Raw genomic sequence first — 23,831 nt, 5'->3', positions numbered from 1 at the left:
TACGTTTCTACACATTCCTGTGAAAAGTGAAATTCAAAAAAAAAAAAAAATTAAGGATATTGAACATGGTTTTGAATATTAGATAATGAAACAAAAACAAAAAGCGCATAAAACATACATTTCACATAATCATCACAAAAAGAAAAACCAAAATTCAATCCTCAAACACACAAATATGACACACTAACTCTCCACAATTTTCATTAATTTCTTGGCCATCGTTTATACTCTATCAGCATTGTGGGTAGAATTGCTTCATTGTCTTTAGAAGTTCTCTTTGTGGAAGGAGAATCTTGTATTTGTCTTGTGTGTGAATTCCAACGCTAGATGCCTTAATTCCTTTGTCAATACCGGTGCTCCACAATAGAACACTCCTGCACGTTATGTATTCATTCTCAGTTTATATCCTTTCTTTATAGTCATTAATTAGATTACAACAACCAAACCATACGCTTACTAGTTGATATAATCAGGGAGAATGAGAGCTTACCAACATTAGCGCCAGGGTGATCCATAGCTATCTGTTTGTAGACGTTTTTCCAGTTAGGTCTGGCGAAATGGGACATGACCCTTGTCCCAGCAACAATGTCTAAACCATTCTTGGCATAGTTTAGAGACTGAAGCATCCTTATGAGCGCGGAACGAACGTCTCCTTCTTCGTAAACACTAGTGCAATGATTGTGTAGTTCTATGACTTTGCTTTTGTCCCGTTCCGCGATTTCGTTCATGATGTTTTTGAACCAATCAAACGTGCCCTCCTCCTTTGTTACCCAGTAGAAGTAAGCCCTTTGCGTTTTGAAAGTTTCTTTCTTAACGTGTGGCTCCTGTTGCGATCCCTTCTCCATTCGGCTGAGCTGTTCTTTGGTCTCCGTATTGTTGATAATATCCTTGATAATGCTGATCATCGGGGTGGCTCCAATGCCAAGGCCGATCAGCAAAACCACCTCGTACTTCTTGTAGTCTTGAGCTGGTGCGCCGTACGGACCATCAAGCATGATTTTGGGGAAACTGTGGAAGAAGGGGTCATTGCCATTTCAAAATTAACAACGTTAGATTTTCTTAGCTAGGTAGATTAATTTTCTTAGGTATACACACACATGTCTTTTATGGTGAGTTATATATACTAGATGTAAAGTGTATACTAGATTTTAAGACTAGTCTTAAAATATAATAATATATGAAGAATATACTTACCCGGGACTATTTGCACCATGCAATGTGTCTCCGACCGGAGATGGCTTAGACACCTGAGACATACACACAAAACTATCTTTCCCCGACTCCAATACTGATAAAGGTATATAAGTTTGAGAGATTTTAAAAGTGTATATATAGGACCTCGGAGAAGACTCCTTGGATAGCCTCTGTCCAATCTCCTAGTGATTTTATATGAACGCTCAGAAAGTCCTCTTGTGGTGTAGAAGTTATTGAAAATGGATGCCTGTAGAGATATGTATAAATTAATAAAATCCACATCCAAATATTTTGAAATGGGTTTAGAGTTGTTGACTCATAATTAAGAGTGTGTTCTTTGCGTACCACTCAAACGGTGAGACTGCTGGACAGTTTACAAACATGTACTGACCGCTCTTGTATTTGAAATTTTTAGGCTTTGACATTTGCAAAGTCAATACTTTTCCAGGATAAGCCGCTACCCTAAGAACTTTTACTGTCCTGATGCTGGACCTGAATGCTCGTATTAATCTCTCGCATGCATAGAGAGCTACTGGTACTGCCAAGTACATCCACGTCTATAAACAAAAAACCCCAAGTTAGTAACGTTTTTTACACTACAACAAATATGTACATTGATAGCAGACGGATATAGCTCATTTTCCGTCACTGCTATGAAAGATGAGATTTTTTTTTCGCTTACTTTTTAATAGCATCTTATTAACGCTATGATAGGAAAATTATGTAGCGGGAAACAAAAGTGACTTTTGTCCGCCAATACTTAGTGAAATTATTCACTTAATCGCCAAATAAAAAAAAAACCCAAAAACTCGACACACTCTCTCTCTCTCTCTCGTTACAACCTAAGCTCAACCTAAGAAGATTTCTTCTTCTAAATTCTCTGTGTGTGCTCAAATTCTTCTAAATTTCTTATCAATTCTTCAGTTTTATCGCCGTTTGTGAAAAGCCCCAATTTCGCCGTTTGTGAAAAGCCCCAATTTCGCCCTAAATCTCCATATCCATCGCAATTGATAGCTCGAATCCATTTTTGAGGCATGTCTTTCTTCTTCCTCCTAATTTCGTTATTTGTTTCGATTATTTGTGATTTCAAACAGCTTTTGATTTCGATAAGGGTCAGATTTAGTTATCTGTTTTGTTAGGGTTCGATTTATCTAGATTTATTTCGTTATCTGTTTTTTAGGGTTCGATTATTTACAGATTTTGAGAATGTGGAGTTTCGAATCCATCTGTTTTGTTAGGGTTCGATTATTTACAGATTTGACTCAAAAATAGCTTTTGGATTTGAGTATTTGCGCCTTCATAAACTGAACGATTTTTTTTTTTTCCCAAGTGTTGGTGATTGAAATGTTGGGGAACTGAAGCTTCTCATTTCTCTGTACTCACACAACAGGTTAGTATCACTCAACCAATAGTTAAACATTATTATTACACACGAATATTGGTGATTGCTATGTTTTGTCCTTTGAGTCTGATTCGTATAAATAGTGATTAGATTAGTGAGATTTTACACAGTTAGATATTGGTTTAAGAGCATCTGTATGTGTCTGAAGTAGTGCAGTATTGTCTGAATTGTTGCTTAATGTGAGCTTTGTATAATATGTATCTCTATTTTATCTATAAAGGTTAAAATTTATATTATAACATATAATGTTGGACAAGGCATGGGTGCATCTATGCAGGTAAGGAATTATATTTCATAATTAGGTTTTATTTTGGGTTTGGATACTTTAAGATGTTCTTTTAGTTATGATTTTTTTCTTTAATTATCCATTGAAGAGCTGATCCTGGTTATAAAAGTGGAGCTTGGAAATTTGTAAGGGATGTGTCTGCGGCTTTAGGTGACATAGAAATGATAATATGTCCTTGTAAAGACTGTCGTAATGTAGTACGACAGTTAAACAGTGTTGTGGTTGAGCATCTTGTAATAAGAGGGATGGATGAGGCATACAAGGTGCATAGTGATTGGTATCATCATGGAGATGTGAAGTCAGTAGATGAATTTCAAAGTAAACCAACTCAGTGGAATGAGGAAGTTTTTGAGTTATATAAAGCTGCTGAATTTTTTGATCAAGAGTTGGCTTTTAGAGGTGACTTAGCTGACCAACCTGTGGGCGACTTAAGTGAGATTGCAGAGGGTGAGGACCAACAAGAGGATGAGTTCCTTGCAAAGATCCGGGATGCTGAAACCCCACTATACCCTAGCTGTTCAAACCACAGCAAGTTATCGGCTATTGTGACTTTGTTTAGGATTAAGACACATAATGGCTGGTCGGATAAGAGCTTCAATGAACTGCTTCAGACATTGCCAAGCATGTTGCCAGATGGTAATGTCTTTCACACATCATTGTATGATGTCAAGAAATTTTTAAAGAGCTTTCATATGGGATATGAAAAGATCGACGCATGTGTTAATGATTGCTGCCTCTTCAGAAAGAAGTTAAAGAAGCTTGATAAATGTCCCAAATGTAATGCTTCACGGTGGAAGACTAATAAGCGGACTAATGAGGTAAAGAAAGGTGTCCCACAGAAAGTATTAAGATATTTTCCAATTATACCAAGGCTGAAGAGAATGTTCAGATCAGAGGACATGGCTAAGGACTTACGGTGGCATTACACTAACAAGAGCACTGATGGAAAACTTCGACATCCAGTAGATTCTGTTACATGGGCTCAGATGAATGAGAAGTATCCTTCATTTGCAGCTGAAGAAAGGAACATACGGCTTGGGCTGTCCACAGATGGATTTAATCCATTCAACATGAAGAATAGTAATTATAGTAGCTGGCCTGTGCTATTGGTAAACTACAATTTGCCTCCTCACCTTTGTATGAAGAAGGAGAATATAATGTTGACATTATTGATTCCTGGTCCACAACAACCAGGTAATAATATTGATGTCTACCTAGAACCTCTTATTGAGGATTTGAATCATCTGTGGAAGAATGGAGAGCTAACGTATGATGCTTTTAGTAAAAGTACATTTACTCTAAAGGCAATGCTTCTCTGGACCATTAGTGATTTTCCTGCGTATGGAAATCTTGCTGGTTGTAAAGTAAAAGGTAAAATGGGATGTCCTATGTGTGGGAAAAATACTGATAGTATGTGGTTGAAGTTTAGCAGGAAACATGTCTACATGTGTCATAGAAAAGGTTTGGCTCCAACACACAGATATAGGGAAAAGAAGACTTGGTTTGATGGAAAAGTTGAGCATAGGAGAAAGTCAAGAATTTTAACTGGTCATGAAGTTCATCAGAATCTGAAAAACTTCCAAAATGATTTCGGAAATGTGAAAAAGGCTGGGATGAAGAGAAAGAGAACTGTCTATAAAGAACCAGTGTTTGACAGTGATGATGATGAAAGTGAATCCGATGAAGATGAGGAAGTAGAAGTAGATGAAGATGAGTTATCAAGGTGGAAGAAAAGATCCATTTTATTTACTCTGCCTTATTGGGAGGATCTACCAGTACGGCATAATTTGGATGTAATGCACATAGAAAAGAATGTGACTCACAGCATTGTATCCACATTGTTGCATTGTGGAAAATCTAAGGATGGTCTTAATGCTCGTAAGGATCTTCAACATCTTGGTCTAAGAAAAGAGTTGCATCCTACCACAAAAGGAAAGAGAACATATCTTCCAGCAGCACCTTGGTCTTTGTCCAAGAATGAGAAGAAGATTTTTTGCAAACGACTATTTCATTTTAAAGGTCCAGATGGATACTGTTCTAATATTTCAAGAGGAGTTTCAGTAGAAGAGTGTAAGGTAGGAGGTCTGAAATCACATGATTATCATGTCTTGATGCAACAGCTTCTCCCGGTTGCACTTAGAGGATTGTTACCAAAAGGTCCTAGAACAGCAATACTACGGCTATGCGCATTCTTCAATCATTTGTGTCAGAGAGTTATTGATATTGAGGTTATTACAGTATTGGAAGCTGAAATTGTAGAAACGCTTTGTATGTTTGAAAGGTTTTTCCCTCCAACCTTCTTTGATATCATGGTACACTTGACTGTTCATCTAGGAAGAGAAGCTAGACTAGGAGGACCTGTGCATTTTAGGTGGATGTACCCATTTGAGAGGTATATGAAAGTTCTAAAAGATTTTGTAAGAAATCCTGCAAGACCAGAGGGTTGTATAGCAGAGTCATATCTTGCAGAAGAAAGCATGCTGTTTTGTAATGAGTTTCTGAAAAAGACAACCAATGTAGAAGAAAAACCTGAGAGGAATGTAGAGTATGTGAACAGCTCTATATTAGAAGGTCGTCCAATATCAGCAGGAACGTCATTCACTCTTACTGAAATGGAGAAGAATATAGCCCATCTTGCTGTCATTCAAAATACAGCTGCCTTTGATCATTATGTGGAGTAAGTTACTTGTGTATTTCATTCCTTATAAATTATAAGGTCAAAATTATGCTGCTGATAGTTTCTTTTCGTATTTATGATTTGGTAGTATGCATTTGCAATATCTACAAGACTCAAATCCAAGGTGTAGACGTGATGCAACATATTTATGGTCTATGCATTCTAAGAATTTTGCTGCTTGGTTAAAAGGACAGGTGAGTAAAGTTATGAATTTGATGAGTCTGTTTATAAATCTATAGTAGACTCATTCATAATTTTGATTAGTCTGTTTAATTTTGTAGATATCTATTACTTCTGATGGACATGAAGACATAGTTAAATGGCTAGCATATGGTCCACGGTGTACTGCAAGGTCCTATACTGGTTATATAGTTAATGGACAACGTTTTCACACATACTCACTTGAAAGGCAGAGTCAGAACAGTGGTGTTTATTATGAGGCAACGGCTATGTGTAGATCTAGTGCTAAGGATACTTCACAAGTAGTTGATTTGGCCCCTGAGTAAGGTTGATTTTGAAAATCCCTCAACTCCAACTGGTCAGAATGCTACATCACATGCTTCTTTGTCTGCATCAAAGGCCAAGTCTGCAGCCACAGCTTCTAAGTCTGCTACAGAGTCCAAAACTTCAGCAACAGCTTCAAAGGCTGCATCGCAGGCCAAATCTGCATCTATGTCTTCTAAGTCTGCATCTGGTTCTGAGTCTCCTGTTGATGATGCAACGGGTCCAATATCACCAATAAAGAATACTTTACCATCACAGTCTCCTCTCAGGAAGTCTCCAGTAAGTGTTTTCATATGTTATGAAGTTGTTTTTGTTAATTATATGATGACTGATGGTTTATATTGTAAACATGGCAGCGCATTAATAAAGTTATTTCCAAGGAGAATAAGAAGTGCAAGTTGATGGATTTAACTGAAAAGAATAGGGTTGTGGCTGAAGGACGATGGGGAACAAATGATCCAGAACATAAGGTTCACTTTACTCGCTTGGGTTCTAATGCAGTTAAAGTGTGGATAGATGTTGTGAAGGTGAAAAATGTAAAAGTTTGGAGGCCATCCGATGAAATAGAGATTATTGAAGATGCACTTAGCTCCTGCATTGCTTGGCCAGAGAACAAGGTCATTATGTCTTAAACTGATGGTTTTATTGTGTAATGTTAAGTACTTGAGATTGCTTGTTTATTTTGGATGTTCTTGAGACTTTGATGGTAAACTGATGTTCTTGAGACTTTTGTTATGTATTTTGGATCTGAGACGTTTATTAATCAGATTTTATGAGATTTTATAAAACAGGTTATGTGTGCTATAATCACATATCAGAAAATGCTATAAAAGTACAGGTAAACGTTATGATAAAAGAATATACCATAGCACAGTAAACAAGATAAAACAGCATTTCGCAACAGCTATATTAGATATGTATAACATAGCACGAAAAATTAAATATTGTATAAATTTTTGCAAAATTATAATCTTGATAATACAGCAGTTTATTAGAGCTATGCTATAAAACTATAACATAGCACGAAAAAACAAATGTTGTATAAATTTTTTCAAAATTATGATCTTGATAATATAGCAATTTCTTAAAGCTATGTTATATTTTTATAACATAGCATACGTAATAAGTGCTATTGTATATGGGGTACATATAATAACAGTGCCCTAAAACAGCGCTCATGAAAACGCTATCAAAGACCTATGATAGCGTTTTTCTCTGGTTAACAATGTGCATATTTGTTGTAGTGTTTCAACGATTTTGGAAATGTTTAACACTGAAGTATACTCACCGTTTTCTTGTACCATTCCTTACTGAGGTACAAGTAGTATCCGTGAAGGACAAGGAGAATGTAGACTACAACGAACAAATGGTGAGTGTACCAGAAGGCATTGAAGCTCGCGATTTTCTTAAGTGGCCCAGGAAGCCTTTTTTCTAGCTTCCCCCGCCTAAACCAAGGCAGAGCCAGTGTAAAAGCAATAACCATCAAGAGAACCATTACGAGTCCTGTTATTCCTTCTGTTGACTTCACATAATGCATGTATCTCTTCGGTTGCTCCTCCCCGAAGAACTTTCCGAGAGGCATGTATTCTTCGGGAGTTGCTGCGATTAGCCGTGGAAAATCGCAAGCCAAATGGGCCACGGAGTGTATGACTACTCCTACCGTAATTCCCACCGCTATAACCTGTTTGTTTAGGCGTCAAGTTACTACTATATAAATGATAAAATGTTTTCTTGTATATCTAGCTAGGTTAACATAATATTGCGAAGAATGTGTATAAACTATGTTTTTTGTTAGCATTTAAAACGTCTGTATTTGCCAGCATAAAAGTACTATAGACGAGATTTGGTCACATCCTCAGAGCGATATGGCGATTCCTCAATCACTAAACCAGCGTAAATGTTAAAAATATAACTAGAAATTTGTGTGGTTTTACCTTATGAAAATTGATGTTGTCATCAAAAGGGACAAAAACACCAAACCTAGTCTTATTTCTAAGCCACGTGATAGTGTTTCTGCATACAGGTAACAAAATCAAGGCCATGTTTAGCTTCAGCGTCTCTGCTGCACCTTTGGCCAAGCACACACAATGCCCCAACACCTCATACACAGCTCGATTCTTGTACTGGATATACTTGTACGTGAAGAGGATGGCCATAATGGTGAGCCATAGCGCGATCACCCACATTCTTTGCCAGCCATCCAGTATGAAAAATCTAAGTCGACGATACCATCTCCTCAACGGATTAGGGTCACGCGTAGGCTTGAGACTCTCACTTAACATGTCGCTCAGTTCCTTTCTGTCTTCACTAATTGTGCTTACAGATTGTGTTTCCGCTTGTAGAAGCAATCTCTTAAGACTGTCCACCTGTTTTAATGTCACCACAAAGTTAATTACATATAGAAATTACATATATTGGAAAGACAAATATTGGTTTTCAGATCATCATCATCAAAGTTTACCATGATGTACCCCATATGATCAGGGTCAAGCTCTTCCATGATCATTGCTGCATATTCATCAGTCTTTTTCTGGATAGATGACAGATGGTTGGCAGATGAACTAAGGTTGATGATCTGCCAACACACAAAAAAGAATACACAACAGAGGATCAACAAATTTAATCTCACCTATCAGGTATTTCTCAAAGACAAATATCAAGATGTTGACTTTTTTTGTATGCGTTTGGGTTCATGTAAATTTTGTTTTTTTTTCCAATGAACTTACAGGATTTAGCAAAATGATCAGATATCATCAATGTGTGAAAAACAATCAAGTCCTCATAATTAGTCTTAAAAACTGTTACCTCTCTAACTTCGTCTTCCGTCAGTCTACCATTGGCGTCTTTATCCATCCTGCAGTTTCACAAACCCTTTGGCTCAAACTTTACATTCATCACCATAACTTGTATAGAAACCAGATAAATGAAACGAAAAGAACAAAACTCATTATAATGATTGAAAAAATCACATGTCAAAAAATGTCATAAGCCTGGAATCAAAATTTTGGTCACTTATTTGTTCCCAAAATTCCTTCAAGTGGTCCATATCAATCACATCCCCTGTCACACCCTGTCTTCTAGCTAATGCATCGAACAATACCAAAGCAAAGTCCTTTGAGTTCATCCCTGCGATATGTTAATATCCCTATTTAGATCCAAATCCTTTCCAAACTTAAATATAATTCAGACCCTAGTGATTAATATTTTTACCTATGCATTCACCAAATTTTGACCGAAGTAGCAATCCACCAGTGGTGGCCGTGATCTTAAGAAACCGCTTCTCCACGGCACTCCAGCCAGCGTCACCGTCGGTCTTACTGATGAACTTGAGCCCTTTCAAAGCCCGACCAGCCGTTGACTTTGAACGGTCCAAGCCAGTTGGCTTGCTTTCTCCAAAGACAGATGATTTCAAGCGTTTGAGCTTGTTAGTAAGTTTCACCCGACCGTTTCGTTTCTGCGTCATCAGCTCCGTATCTTCCTTCACGCTCGATTCTTCATCCACCGCCGTGTTTCTAAGGTTTTCCATCTCCAGGTTTTCGTTGGTCAACGGAACTACATCGCTGCTCTTCTCAGCCTCTCTGTCTGAGTGATGATAGTCCGGTAATTCAAAGCTCACTCTCTCCATTGTTTCAACGTGAAAACCAAACGGGAGCAAAAGAAGAAAAAAGAAAAAAAAAGACGATTAAACGGAATAATGTGTTTCTTGCATCTCAAGTCAATGCTCTGTAAGTAAAAGGAGGGACGATTTAGAAGCAAACTTTAACTTTTAAGTGTGTAATCCTAAAAAAAAAAATTCTTCTTTTTAGATCTCTGAGTCTTTGGGTTGTAAGATGATGAGACGACCAAAAATATTCGCCAAGTCATTTTTTATATTATAAGAGGCGAGGCTCGTAAGACAATCAACAGAACAGACGCACATAATATATTCCAACATAATGTAAACAAATTGAGACAAACGTGAAACGTGTATACACTTACTTAGGCCCACGATTTTGTATTTGCATTTTTGTTGTAACTTTTCATTGGTTGATTAATTGAAGACCGAATACCACAAAATCTCATTACCGATTAAAAAAAAAAAATACAACATGATTGTCAATTTTTATACATCGTTCGTTAATCATTCATCTATCAACATCAAAAGCTCTAATTCCGAAAACACCAACGTCAAAATATAAATTAAAAGACCAACGTCTAACTAATTCTCGAAAGGGATTTTTTTACTTTTCTACTTTTCCTGATCTTGAACTAATTGTTTCCAAAATCCATACCATGTTACATTAACATTTTTGTTTTACATAGTTCAAGTCTCCCACGGTAACATTGTAAACATAATTGTTTTTCAAGATGATATATAGTATACAATATAAACTTATGTTAAACTTGGTTTTTGGATATGGAATAAGATTTTTAAAAATATATACTCAAATAATCATCATCAGAACACACCTTTTATTTTAGAGTTTGTTTTTTAAAAAACAAAACACCACAAATTCAATTTTATAAACACAAACAAACATACTCCACAATTGTTTGATTGTGTATCCCATCATGCGCTTTATCAGCATTGTGCGTATATCTTTCATTTTTTAAAAGTTCTCTTTATGGAAGGAAAATTTTGTTCTCGTCTTGTGTGTGAATTCCAAAGCTAGATGTTTTCGTTCCTTTGTCAATGCAGGTGCTCCACAATAAAACACTCATACACATTTATAATTAAAAGAATTTCATGTCTACCATTATCTTTCTTTTTTTAATAATAGATTTAGAACTGGACTAATCCGGGGGTGAGCAAGTCATCGATATCATTGATTTTGGAACTATAAAATTTAGTAAAAATCATCCAAGTATTCTTGGCTTTAATTTGACGGTTTATCGATTTACCCGATAAACACCAGTTTCATTCGTCGAAATCTGTTTTGAAAGAGTCAAAGGGAACTCTACAACAATATTGTTGCTGTGTTGAGCACAATGGAAGATGTAGTCTACCTCGAAAATGCACAAGATCATAATCTTAACTTTTTGGATTAATGAGTTAAACATTGCACAAACAAATATGCATCAAGTGAAAACATCAATAAAAAACTCATCAAAAACAGCAAAATCAGAATTCAAGTTAAAAAAACACATCTCTCAATCATCGAGTAAATGAAATAACATCATCAAAAACAGCAAACGATAGCATCATCAAAAAAATAGCAAACAACAATCAAACAACATCATCAAGTCAAATACAACAATCAAACATTTTCAAGTAAAAAAAACAGAAACAGTTATCAAGTAAATTCAAGTTAAGCCTGACATTAGAAACATCTCTTACTATGTGTGATGCTAATTCTACCATCTTTTATTTAAACTTCAGAAATTGAACCATGTACTTTTTTTTCTCGTGACATGTGAAATTTATATTTATCTAACAGGTGAGATAAATATAAATAACATATGACAAAAAGACTTAGTTTACCAGGTGAACGTCATAGCTTGGTATCCATGTGTTCCCGTCTTCAAAGATCTGTTAGCCCACCCTAAAAACACCAGTTTCAAGCCTAGGAATTTGCTTTGGAAGAGACAACTGGAACTCCTCAACAACTTTGTTGTTGTGCTCAGCAGAGTGGAACATATAGTCCAACTCGGTAAGGTGCAGAGGCCTTACCCTGGCTGTCTAAACATATTGTATCGAGAACTGTACAAACAAAGAACAATCAAACAAGATCAAGTCAAAACAATTGCATCATCACACAACATCATCGTCAAACATCATTTAGTAAAAAAAACATGATCCTTAAACTCCTCATTTCGTAAGTTCATAATCATATACATATGTATATGTACATATGGAAACCATATTCATCTTATGTAATAATTTATAATTGATTTTTTTGTCAACAATTTATAATTGATTTATAATCAATTCAATGTATAAACTAATGCAAAAAACCATTCTATAGATTTATGCATTGATTTTTTACATTCAATACTAGTTTAGAAGATATTAAATTAATATAGACATTATGGAAATTAGTAAATATATTCAGCACTAGTTTTTAACTTTGGAAAATCTGGAGTAATTGTGACAATTTTTTTTTTACTCCAATTTATCACAATCTGGAGTAATTGTGACAAATTGATTATGCACTGACTTAAATGACACCCTAATTATATGCATTGCCTTTTTTTTTGTCAACTATATGCATTGCCTTAATTTGAAGATATATTGAAATTAATACATCTTGAAATGAGTCTTAAATCAATAATAGGAAAACACGCACGAGCTCTAAAAGTCTCAACATATACTTTCAAGCTATCAGAATTTTAAACACAAATAATTTATATAATTACTTTCCATTAACAATATATATTTATAAAGAAAAAAAATTCATAAATTTGTTTCTAATTCTAATAGATAAAACTCTTTTCAATATTACACATAGAATATTTTATGTGTAAGCGTTTAGTTTTTGAAGATTTTAAAAATTTAAGACAACAAATATTTACTATAGATAAAAAATGTTATTATATTAAAAATTTAAATAGTGAATCATATAGTATGTGAATATATATTATATAGTCTTATAGAATATTAACTCATGGAAACCGTGGAACTTTGCCTAGTATGTGTATAAACTTTAGTTTTATTTCACCAAAAAAATATACTTTAGTTTTATTAATTATATTTTTTAAGTTAATCAATACCTAAAATTTTAATTGGCTCAACCGCTCAGCCGTGCTAGACTTCATATCATTAATGGGCCCGTCACATGTAGTACTAGTACTACTCAAGCGACCAGCCGGCACATACATGCCTACTATTCCCACGGAACAAAGGAATACTAATGAAACAGCAGCTACTCGACCTAGAGGATGGGAAGGTTCTGTTCACTGATGGCTAGTAGGAAATAGGAATCCCTTTCAACTTTCTACAAAATAGAGAACCGTGCTTTTGAAACAGATAATGAAAACTTAACTCAAACACACCCAAAAATACCACAAAAAGAGCATTGTAATTGTTCATTGCACAGGTGCAAAATTCTACATGAAAGACTCTTGTCACACATACAACAAAGTTGCGTCCTTATTACATTACATTGACCAATACTTTATTAATAAACTTCAATAATACAGAATTCATTGAAGTCATATTGTTCAGAACTCTCTGCTTAAGCGGAAGAGGAAGAAGCAGCTTTTGCGGCCTCAAGTCTGGCACTAACAGCTTCCCAAGACACAAGGTTGTTCATGAATGTCTTTATGTAATCTGGTCTCCGGTTCTGCTCGTTATACAAATAAGATTACAACAATCAACAAAACAAATAAACCGATGAAGAAAAGCGTTTTCTTATGTTTTTGAATAAGTTGTTACCTGGAAGTCGAGATAGTAAGCATGCTGTTCGATGTACCCAAAAGGGAAAAGAAAAAAATCAACAAACTTGTCAGAAAAATAGGTTTTAGGACAAACACTGGATTAGGTATGGGACAAAAAGGAGTTTACTTACCTCCCAGACATCAATGGTAAGCAAGGGCTGCAAGAAAATCACAGCCAAGATTAAGATTAAGTTTAGTGATCTCTACTAATCAACTAAATTGTGTATTCAAGTTCTTTCATGAAAAAACTTACGAAAGAGCCGAGCACAAGGGGATTCACAGCATTTGGAGTTTTCACTACTTTGAGTTTGTCATTTGCATCTGAATTTAGAGCAGAGAGATAATAAGAGTAAGGAAGAAGGTAAAGTAAGTATAAATGTAAGGTTCTTAAATTTGAAACACTTACAAGCAAGCCAGGCCCAGCCAGCTCCAAACTGAGTGGCTGCAGCAGCATTGAACTCTTCATAGAACTTCTCATAAGAAGTGAAATCTCTTTCAAGCAGAGCAAGAAGCTCTCCTGATGGCTTTCCTCCACCATTAGGTTTCATTGATTCCCAGAAGAACTCGTGGTTCCACGCCTGTAATAAACACAACCAATCAGCTAAACAATCACACACACATTATATAAGCTCAAACTAAAAAAAGGGTTTGTAATGACCTGAGCAGCGTTGTTGAAAGCAGGGAGGAGATCGCCATTGTTGTAGGTTTTGTTGATAATGTGGTCTAAGGGTTTGCCTTCAAGCTCGGTTCCAAGAACCTGCTTCTTGAGGTTGTCCACGTAAGCCCTGTGATGCTTTCCCCAGTGAAACTCCAGAGTTTGTTTGCTCATATGCGGCTCCAAAGCATCCTTTCCAGTAATTATACCACATAACATTTCATCAAAATTGCTCTCTCACTCAATATAAAATCAGCATATTTTTAAAAATAAATGAACCCAAAAAATATTGATACAAATTTCCCATTCCCATATAGTAGTTTATTTATTCAACGAATTTTCGGAAAAAAACACTAACCACAAATTAATATGAGTTATGTTTTCTTCCATTGTGAAGTTAGAGGAGTTCATTTAATTTGTAACGCATTGTTACTTTTGGTTTTGTGTTAATAATAATAGCTGATGAAACTTCATTTGTAACGCCTTTGACGAGAGGATAAAAGGTATTATGAAGGCTACTTTGGGCATAACAACTTATATCATCTAGTAGGTAGTAAGCAAAAATCTAATCTAACCATAAACAAAATGACATTTGCCGAAAATTGCAATCGGTTGGAAGAAACATATCAATAAAATCATGCATACCAGAGCGTATGGAGGTGGCTTGAGGACATAGTTTGCGGTAACAGCAGTTGAAGCAGCCATACTTAATACTTTAAGATTGAAGCTGCAATTAAAAACAACATAACATCAATTATCAAGATGCACCCTATCTTTAAAAAAGATAAATAAATCAATAATTCTTACAAAATACAAAAGAATGTATACATGCGTTTTGAACTTTGTATGTTGTCGGAAGACCAAGCAAATACAAATGAAATGTCTATGTAGAAGAGAAAGACATTTGTTGGACAACAAAAACTCGAACAGGAACTACAAAAAAAGTAGATGAGAGATAGAGAATGAGTACCTCAAGTTTCTAAGGACAAGTGAGGAGAGCACACGCCAGTGGAATCTGTGTGTGTTTTGAGTTTTATGGATGGCTCTGCTTTTTGGTAATTGAGTTGCGTCGTACATGTGGCAGTACGACGTATCATTTGTACTATCATTATCCTTTTGCAGTACATTTTTTTTTTCTCTCTTCGTGGCTCCTATTGACTCATTGTGTCGTCATAATTGGATAACAAATTATGGACATCAGTTTTTTATAATATTTTACAAATTAGTTTTATGTAAATGCAATTATGTGTGTAGAATTTTATCTTAAACTAATAAAGTTTATTGTCTTATTTATTTTCTAGAATTCTGTAGAATAGTCTGAAATTATAATGGTTTTCACATCTATATGAACATAGTGCATGAGGAAATATTATGATGCTTTTTTGGGTTGAAAATATAGGAATCGAGGTAAATGAATACTATTATGAGAAATCTACGTCCAATGATGACGAGCCTGTTTAAGTTCAAGCGAAGTCCATTTGAAACGAACACTACAAGAAAACACCGCTTTTGCGAGTACGAGTTGCGATGGATTATAGTTCTCGCAAATTTGCGGTAGATTTGCAAGAAATGTATGAGAAATAAAAAAATCCCTAGCACATCCCTCACAAAATTGCGAGGAAACTGGTCGCCGCAAATCCGCTGCTCAATTGCAAGGCATTTACGACAAATTCGCTGGGAATGTCTCCTTCCTCGCAAATCAATTGCAATAATGCGACGTTTTTGAGAAAACATAATTCATAGCAAAATTGCTATAGACTTGCGAGTGGATTGCAAAAGCCATAGCAAATCTATTGCAAAGTTAGGAAAATTATTTTTTTATAAATATTACAAAACTTAATATAATTATTCTGAAATACATTTGAATATGTTCATAAGGTGAATTATTCTAAAATACATTACTATTAATGATAGAAAAGAGTATGATGAGACATTGGACCTTATAATATACTTGAAAGTTAGTTTTACTAACTTTTTAAATTATTTTGATGGTTTTTACAAATTAGATATTCAAGGTTTGCGACATATTTGCGACTGATTTGCTAGACGCGTAGCAAATCCGTCGTAATTCTATCGCAAACGACTCAAATCATAGCAATTTCCTCGCAAATAACAACTTCAAACTCTTGAACCTAAACCCTAAAGACTAATTACATTACTAGTAATGATTAAAAAAATGAATCCAAGATTTAAAATCAAAGATAGGGCAGAAATGACAATTCCAAAACCTAAACCCTAAAGACTTTGCGAGGGATTTGCTACGGTCTCTCACAAATCTCTTGCAAATATTTGCGAGAGATTTGCTAATGTTAAATATCTCGAAATATAAATTATATATTTTTTAGTGGTGTGTTAGGGATTTGTGAGGGACTCTTGCAATTCCCTAGCAATATTAGCGAGGATTTGCGACGCAGAATTTTTCTATATAAACAGAAAGCCTAGTAAATCCCTCGCAATATTTGCTATGGAATTGCGAGGATATTAAATCTTTATATTAAACACAAAAACCCTAAACTCCATTTTTCTCCTTCCTTTTTCTTCTCTGGTACTTTTCCAATAAATCCTTCTCTATTTCACTCGATTCTTTTTCTTCCTCTCCTTTAAACCTTTTGTCGTTCCACTGAAACCTAGATCTGAGGTTGTCTATCCTTTGATTTTACTATTTTATTTGTCCGATTTAAGTTTTCTGCTTGTCTCATGCTTGATTTGGAGAGGGCATGAGAAAGATATGATTCTGATGGGGACGAAGGGAGAAGTAGCGCCGTAGAGGTTTCGATGTTCGTGAGAGAGGAAGAACGAGGAAGGAGGAGGATGGTGCTTGTGATGGAGAGGAGCATATATCATTTTTACAACAGATCTGACAATGGTATTTTTTTTCCCAGTTTTTTAATTTCGTTTTGTGTTGTAATTTTGTTTATTAATTATCCTTAGTTTATGAATCTTGTTTTGTTTTATAGATTTCCAAAAGTAAAGATTTTTGTGAGAGGGGAAGAGCGACATCAACTTTGAGCTGGACAACAACTCCTTCACTGATTCGATTTTGTGATGTTAGAGCAAGTTTATTGGGGGGTTCATATAAGGGGAGTTCTTAAATTTTTTATGAATTAATTGTGTACTGTTTGGAATATAAGAACTCATGATCTCTTAGATAAAATTTTCTCTTTTATTGGTAGGTTCTTATTTTGGGTCTCTTATTTTTGAAAATATTGTTTTTTAAAATTTTAAATAGAATAGAAGTGATATAAATGTGTAAACATTAAAGATTTTATAAAATTAAAGAAATATTCCATTTTTATTAATTTTCAAACATACAAAACATAATAAAACATTAATACATATTACAACAGAAGTGCAATTTATAAATGGAGAGAATGATTAATTTTAATACTAATTAGCTCCAAATTTTGCCCAAATATTCTCAACCAAATCATTTTGCAAGCACTTATTTTTTTCCTTATCACGAACATCCTTTCGATTCTTGAGCATAGTAGCGACACATGAAGGCCTGGGTGTTGGAAGTGTGTAGTCAACTTCTGAAGCTCTACTTGACTCCATTTGTGTGAATTCAGTTTGATCAAACAGAGAGTACCCATCTCGTTCGTCCTCTACTATCATATTGTGCAGTATGATACACGCTCTCATTATTTTTCCAATCTTTACTATATCCCAAATAAGTGCCGGGTTTTTGACTATGGCAAATCGAGCCTGCAAAACTCCAAAAGCACGCTCTACATCTTTACGCACAGCTTCTTGTTGTCTTGCAAATAAAGCGTCTTTTGGAGTTTGTGGCAGTGGAATAGATTGGATAAAAGTAGACCATTTTGGATAAATACCATCTGTCAGATAGTAAGCCAATTTATACTCATGTCCGTTGACACTGTATTTAACTTTAGGAGCTCGACCATGCAAAATATCATCAAAGACTGGAGATCGGTCAAGAATATTGATATCGTTTAATGTACCTGGTAGTCCAAAGAAAGCATGCCAGATCCAGAGATCATACGAAGCCACCGCCTCTAAAACGATTGTGGGCTTTCCAGATCCGCGGGTGTATTGACCTTTCCATGCGGTGGGACAATTCTTCCACTCCCAATGCATACAATCGATGCTTCCTATCATGCCGGGAAATCCGCGATACTCGCCAATGTCGAGTAGTCTTTGAAGATCTGCTGGTGTGGGTCTTCTCAAGTACTCATCTCCAAATAAATTTACGACTGAATCTGTAAACTTGTCCAAGCATATTAGTGCCACATTTGGAGAAAGACGGAGGTATTCGTCAAACGCATCAGTTGCACAACCATATGCCATCATACGAATTGCTGCGGTACACTTTTGCAGCTTCATAACATCCAACAAACTTGCACACCAATTCGTTTATCCTCCCCCACCTCTGCTTACAGTGACTCGCCTCTCTCTTTGGCCGACCATCAACATTCAGACAGGATGCAAAGTATTTTGCAATCCTCCCCCAAAAGGATGCAAGTCTTTGCTGGTTGGAAGTAATCGGATCTTTGCTAGTATTAAGCCAAGCACTGACCAACATGATATCATCTGTTGGTAACCATGCATTCCTTGACTTACGGTTTTCTTGAGGGGATGCAGGTTCAGATGGAGTTTCAGAACATGGACTATCAAGAGGAGTGTATTCAAGGTTTTGGTTATCAAGTTGGCTGTGTAAGAGGTTCATATAGCTAGAGGAGGGAAGATATGGATTCAAAGAGTCGTCAGAATCCATATCGTGAGAAAGAGATTGCTAAAGGGTTTTTAATGTTTAGGTGTTATTTACTTTTGTGGGTTAAAGAGATTGGTAATGGGTTTATAAAGAAAGAACTTGTGTGTTAAAGAGATTGGTAAATGGTTTAAATTTTGAAACTAAGTGTTTACCTAACACAAAGCATCAAGTACACATACATATTTAACAAAGCATCAAGTTTTTACCTAACACAAACCATCAAGTACACATACATATTTAATAAAGCCTCAAGTGACATAAGCGCACAAAGCAACAAATACTAAAGCAATGACATCAATGACATAAGCGTATTAATCACAACCACCATCCGAAAGCAATGACATCGACTCATACCTAAACTAACACCAAGTAAATTAAGGAAGAGAAGGATAATAAATTACCTTCATTGATGGCCGAACAGACACAAGGACTCTATACTCATCATCTAGCTTTCTTTAAGCTGTTAAAGAATGAATTAAAAAAAAAAAAAAGAGTTAGAAAGGAAAACAAACATCACATGCTTAACTAAAATAAAGATATAGAACTCAAAACCTTGATGTATTGTCCTCACCAGCAACCTAATGTATTGTACTTGTTCTTGTCTTTGTTGGTAAACCGGACAACAAAGAGATTGGTACTCGATTTATTGTACTTGTTCATGTCTTGGTTGATAATACGGATCCTTCTCCTGTAATCAGTCTTTCCATCTACATAATCATGAAAAACATAAGTGTATTAGCGCATCAGTGATCTCTATAACAGAACAAAATGCTAAACTCTCAATCATTAATACTTAACCAAAGGTTATCAAAGTTAAGACAGAACAAAAACATATCCATCTACATAATCATGAAAACAGAACAAAAAAGGCATCAATGATCTCTATAACATAACAAAATCATCTTGAGTCTCAATCATTAATACTTAACTCAAGGTTATCAAAGCTATGACAGAACAAAAAACGTATCCATCTACATAACTAAAAAAAAAGAACAAAATACGAATCAGTGATCTCTATAACATAACAAAATCATCTTGAGTCTCAATCAAACATCTGATAAAGTATAACAACTCCAAAATCACAAGGCTTATACGCAAATCCCTAATTTTCTAACTAACATCAAATAACCCTAATTTGAGATCGAAAATCAAAGAACCCTAATCATAAAACAATCTGTTATTCATGCAATTGTACTAACAAACGTACCTTGTGATTCCAATTGTTTCAATCTCTTCCAATTTATTCGACTGAAACTCGAATCATGCAATTGGCGATTAGCTTCCAAATCGCCATCGCTACTAATCTTCTTCTCTCCAATCCCATCGAATCGCCTTCTCTTCATTCCCAACTGAATCCAAACCATTCTCGGTCCTTCGATTCAAACCCATGAAGCTTCTGATTCCAAACCGTTTTCTTGTTTCGGAGATTCCAATCGCGAGAGAACGAGAGAGAGAGAGAGAGAGAGAGAGAGAGAGAGAGAGAGAGAGAGAGAGAGAGAGAGAGAGGAAAAATAATAAAATCAATCGGATGATTTTTTTTTTTCGTTTTATATTTTCTGTTCGCCCAACAGACAGCTGACACGTAGCAGTCTCTTAACCCATGATCCAGTATACTATATAAGAGGAGATCTTACATATTTTCTTTTCTTCTGATTTATTTTTTTCATCAAAACACTAAGAACTCCAACCTGAACCCACCGATAATCATGGTCTTAGCTTGGAATTGAAATTAGTATTACTTGTTGTGTGTGTGTGTATGTATGTGTATCTGATTTTTGGAGATCTTTTAGATTCAGAAAAAAGGAAGGCTGATTGTTAAAAAAAAAAAAGAGCAAAGAAACGAGGAAGACGAAGAAGTCATCAAGGAGATGTCAACAAAAGCATTGTAATTTGTAAATTTTGTGTAATTAATTTTTGTAACTTTTATTTTCTGATGTAGATATTTTGTATAATGTTTTTATTTTATATATACATATATGTATATATAATTATTTTTTGTAAACTACATATTTATTTTAATTTGAATTTCAGTTTTATTACTTTTAAGCAAAATAAAAGTCACTAATTATATGGTACAATTTCGTCTTAATAATATTGTTCAAAATTTGCGTGAGACAATAATGTTGCAATCACATCGCAAACTTTGCGAGAGATTTACTAGGAACTAAGTTGCAATGAATTTGCTACCGCTTTTGTTCGTTGCAATTTGCGCTTAGTTTCCGAGAGAATTTTTTTCCTTGCAAAGGTTGCGAGAGATTTGCGACGTTGACCGATTTGCGAGGAACAGACTTTCCTCCCAAATCTCTCGCTTTTGTCGATTTTCAGAGGTTTCGCTACATATTCGTCCATCGTAAAACCGTTGTTTTCTTGTAGTGAAAGAAATCTCGGTTTTGATAGGAAAAGTTATACACCACATCCGTGTGTTTTGTTTGTCTGATTTCATTAAACTTAGGAATACCGAATATTATGATGGGGAACACCATATGCCAGTATTAAATGTATTTAACTTCATAAGGCCGATTTACATATACAATGATCATGTCCCATGTATCATTCACTCAATAAAGAATTTAATTGATTTTCTGAAATTTCTATACTCTTCCATTTCATGCCATGTTATAAAGAGAACGTCTTCCCATACACATCAAATGCCTCGTTAGCGCTCAATTGTGGTTCCTGCGGTACCAATCCAATATGCCAATTAATGCAATTTAATTAACATTAACCTTGCTATGAAAACCATTTTACCAAAGTTATAAGTAGATGAATATGGATTACCTGAGTTTTTGGAGGGGTTTGGTTTACTTCTTCTTCCTCATCAGAAGGAACAGCGCCTAAGATGAGCAAACCAAGAAGAGTAGTGAGAAGATCACCGCCTTCCACTTCCACAAGCTCTCTTCCTTTGTTTTTGTCAAAGACCTCGTGAACCGTTGATCTCATCGCATTCAGTAAGCACCCATAAGTCGTCCCATGGCCACGTTCTATGGCCTGAATGAATGCATACGTCATTGCTCCAGTCCACGCACTCCCTGACAATTGCTGCGGTGGACACAAGTTTCTTTGTGATGAGAGCTTTTAGAGTAGCTACTATAACATCACGGTGAAAAGATAAAATATGGATGATTTTACGTTTTGTGGAATTGTTTACCAGTACTATCAAAATTAGTTGTTTGAAATCTAGAGAAGTTATATATATTGCTAACAGGCGGAAATGGATACCGGAGTGTCAGCAGAGGTCTGGTCATCATCGCAGCCCGTAAAGGAGAAGACTTCACCGCCACTCGTACCTTTCCACATTCCTGATGGAGGCCGATGGTCCTCCCATTCGTAGTTTCCAAGCCTAAAAATAGGAACAAGAAAAAAGGGTTAATGAGGTAGACAGACATAAACAGTTCCCATTTTGTGTTAATTTATTGGTTATAGTTATGGGGCATATATATACTACATGGCTCCATTGGGTTTTTAACATTTACTTCTACATGCTACATGTTTTGATCATATAATTTTGTAAATTGGAAACGCAACACCGAGAAGAAAAGTAAAAATTCTAACTAACAAGACTTTTAGATATCGTCGTACCTGTCCATTCTACAAAGATAGGGCAGGTCCAAAACGGTACCACTATGACAAGCGTCAATGATGGCGTGGAGCTTGACTCCATAAGGGAGAGGCCGTACGATTGTAGCATTGATCTCGTCATCCACAATGACACCTGAAGTCCTGTGATCCACCGGGAGAAGAGTCTCGTCAAAGCCGTCGATCTCGTCGCCGTTGTGGTCCATCTGGTTGTTGCCGTGACCGGAGAAATGGAAAACGAGGGAATCTCCCGGTTTGCAGCTTAGAACTAGCCAATGCATCGCCATTGTTATGTTGTTCTTCGTTGGCCATCTCAATGCGTCCTCTTCTTCTTCTATACGTACACCATTTTTGACACTTTTAAGTCTATACTATTGTGAAAATATGAATGTTAAGTAGAATAATACCGTTGAGCATAAGAATGCAAGATTCAGGGAAGTGGAAACGCTTCATCAACATGAACTTCATGCACTTTGCGTCATTGATACATCCTTTCAGTTCGTCCTTGGTATTCTTGTAAGAAACCCCCACGATCACCGCTCGCTTCTTTCCGTGTACCGGCGGCGGGGGACCCGACGGCGCGTGATTGTATGGAGACGGTGCCGGTGGCGCATGAGTGAACGGATACGATGCTGGAGGCGCGTGGTTGAACGGAGACGGTTCCGACGGCACGTGAGTGAACGGAGACGCGTGGCTAAACGAAGAGGGTGCTAGAGGCGCGTGGTTGAATGGAGACGGTGCAGGCGGCGCGTGATTAAACGGAGAGGGTGCTGGTGGCGGGTAGATGTGAGAGGATGGTGCAGGAATTATAGGAGATGAGTTGGGAAAAGGAAGAGGGGTAACCGGCGCGTGGGATAGGAGACGGGGCTCGGGGGCTATGAGAGTGAAGGCGTGGCAAATGGAGCAGCGGATACGGGTGGCTCCGGGAGGGAGATGAAGCGGCGTACGACAGCTGGAGCAGTCCACGAGCAACACCATTCTTTTCTTTAAAATATCCCACAACTCCTTTTATTTTCTCGAGATTTCTAGTTCCACCCTATATTTCCTGTTAGTAACAGATTCAAGCTTTTCATCTTGTACATTGGAACTTTAGAAGAAGAAGAAGAAGAAGAAGATGCCAAGAAGGTAAAGAAGAAATTGCTGAGTAATAGACGACTTCAGGCTTTTTATGTATTCGATCGTGAAGACTTTTTTTTGTGGATCATTATGAAGTCGTCTCAACTTGAATATATGTACAATGCACAACACAAATTGAATTAGCAAGTTGAGAATTTTTATTGTTCCTTCTCTTCTATTTTTTTTTTTCCATTATAGCATGGATTTGATAGTGCGAAGGAACTAATTAGAATGTAGTTGACTTTGATTTATGATGACTTTGCTGGATTATTGGAATTAATTTTAGCCACTATAATACTACTATAGTCAATATAGTCATATATGAAGCTGTTC

General features: G+C 36.0%; 6 protein-coding genes, 1 long non-coding RNA gene and 1 pseudogene across 10 annotated transcripts in view; 2 read left to right on the top strand and 6 right to left on the bottom strand.

Annotated features, from left to right (window-relative positions):
* Positions 1-2,361, bottom strand: part of LOC104720131 (bidirectional sugar transporter SWEET14-like) — a 37,899-nt gene extending 35,538 nt beyond the window's left edge. The window contains exon 1 of the mRNA XM_087469221.1: positions 1,790-2,361. Within this exon, the coding sequence (XP_087325347.1) occupies positions 1,790-1,833 (44 nt within the window). The 5' untranslated portion in view covers positions 1,834-2,361. The remainder of the gene's footprint in view (positions 1-1,789) is intronic.
* On the bottom strand, positions 36-9,867 carry LOC104717760 (putative respiratory burst oxidase homolog protein G). Its single transcript, XM_010435387.3, has 11 exons — positions 9,274-9,867; positions 9,033-9,189; positions 8,869-8,917; positions 8,525-8,638; positions 7,998-8,429; positions 7,352-7,744; positions 1,540-1,751; positions 1,339-1,441; positions 1,195-1,247; positions 491-1,008; positions 36-374 (listed from the first exon to the last, which is right to left on the bottom strand). Exons 1-11 carry the CDS (start codon positions 9,686-9,688, stop codon positions 265-267), a joined length of 2,556 nt encoding a protein of 851 aa, XP_010433689.2. The 5' UTR covers positions 9,689-9,867; the 3' UTR covers positions 36-264.
* On the top strand, positions 2,525-6,046 carry LOC104708577 (uncharacterized; annotated as a pseudogene). Its single transcript, XR_015568487.1, has 4 exons — positions 2,525-2,873; positions 2,971-5,559; positions 5,648-5,753; positions 5,841-6,046. The product of XR_015568487.1 is annotated as an uncharacterized LOC104708577 (transcript).
* Positions 2,898-7,156, bottom strand: LOC147935863 (uncharacterized). Its single transcript, XR_015568489.1, has 2 exons — positions 6,936-7,156; positions 2,898-3,299 (listed from the first exon to the last, which is right to left on the bottom strand). It is a non-coding gene; the product is annotated as an uncharacterized LOC147935863 (long non-coding RNA).
* LOC147935864 (uncharacterized) lies at positions 6,009-6,851 on the top strand. Its single transcript, XM_087470207.1, has 3 exons — positions 6,009-6,041; positions 6,103-6,342; positions 6,420-6,851. The coding sequence occupies exons 1-3, from the start codon at positions 6,009-6,011 to the stop codon at positions 6,693-6,695; spliced, it is 549 nt and encodes a 182-aa protein (XP_087326333.1). The 3' UTR covers positions 6,696-6,851.
* Positions 9,868-13,042: 3,175 nt separating the features above from the next.
* LOC104717759 (superoxide dismutase [Fe] 1, chloroplastic) lies at positions 13,043-15,158 on the bottom strand. 2 transcript variants are annotated; one of them, XM_087469217.1, is made up of 8 exons: positions 15,045-15,158; positions 14,720-14,801; positions 14,078-14,266; positions 13,826-13,997; positions 13,673-13,740; positions 13,551-13,577; positions 13,418-13,441; positions 13,043-13,325 (listed from the first exon to the last, which is right to left on the bottom strand). In XM_087469217.1, the coding sequence occupies exons 1-8, from the start codon at positions 15,149-15,151 to the stop codon at positions 13,218-13,220; spliced, it is 777 nt and encodes a 258-aa protein (XP_087325343.1). In that variant the 5' UTR covers positions 15,152-15,158; the 3' UTR covers positions 13,043-13,217. The 2 variants fall into 2 exon arrangements, with proteins under 2 accessions (XP_087325343.1, XP_019086026.1); XM_019230481.2 differs by having other exon boundaries at positions 14,903-15,082.
* A 2,189-nt stretch (positions 15,159-17,347) lies between these two features.
* Positions 17,348-20,313, bottom strand: LOC147935862 (uncharacterized). The gene is made up of 3 exons (XM_087470526.1): positions 20,014-20,313; positions 19,378-19,513; positions 17,348-19,266 (listed from the first exon to the last, which is right to left on the bottom strand). The coding sequence occupies exon 3, from the start codon at positions 18,416-18,418 to the stop codon at positions 17,462-17,464; it is 957 nt and encodes a 318-aa protein (XP_087326652.1). The 5' UTR covers positions 18,419-19,266; positions 19,378-19,513; positions 20,014-20,313; the 3' UTR covers positions 17,348-17,461.
* A 977-nt stretch (positions 20,314-21,290) lies between these two features.
* Positions 21,291-23,699, bottom strand: LOC104717758 (metacaspase-2). 2 transcript variants are annotated; one of them, XM_010435382.3, is made up of 5 exons: positions 22,790-23,699; positions 22,386-22,716; positions 22,026-22,146; positions 21,585-21,845; positions 21,291-21,482 (listed from the first exon to the last, which is right to left on the bottom strand). In XM_010435382.3, exons 1-5 carry the CDS (start codon positions 23,358-23,360, stop codon positions 21,423-21,425), a joined length of 1,344 nt encoding a protein of 447 aa, XP_010433684.1. In that variant the 5' UTR covers positions 23,361-23,699; the 3' UTR covers positions 21,291-21,422. The 2 variants fall into 2 exon arrangements, with proteins under 2 accessions (XP_010433684.1, XP_087325342.1); XM_087469216.1 differs by having other exon boundaries at positions 22,386-22,713; positions 22,790-23,585.
* Positions 23,700-23,831: the final 132 nt, after the last annotated feature.

This window comes from Camelina sativa, chromosome 10 (genome assembly GCF_030686135.1).
Source record: "Camelina sativa cultivar CO46 ecotype springtype chromosome 10, ASM3068613v1".
Lineage (NCBI taxonomy): Eukaryota > Viridiplantae > Streptophyta > Magnoliopsida > Brassicales > Brassicaceae > Camelina > Camelina sativa.
Note: the sequence above shows the minus strand (reverse complement) of the source record. Positions and strands in the feature narration are given on the sequence as shown.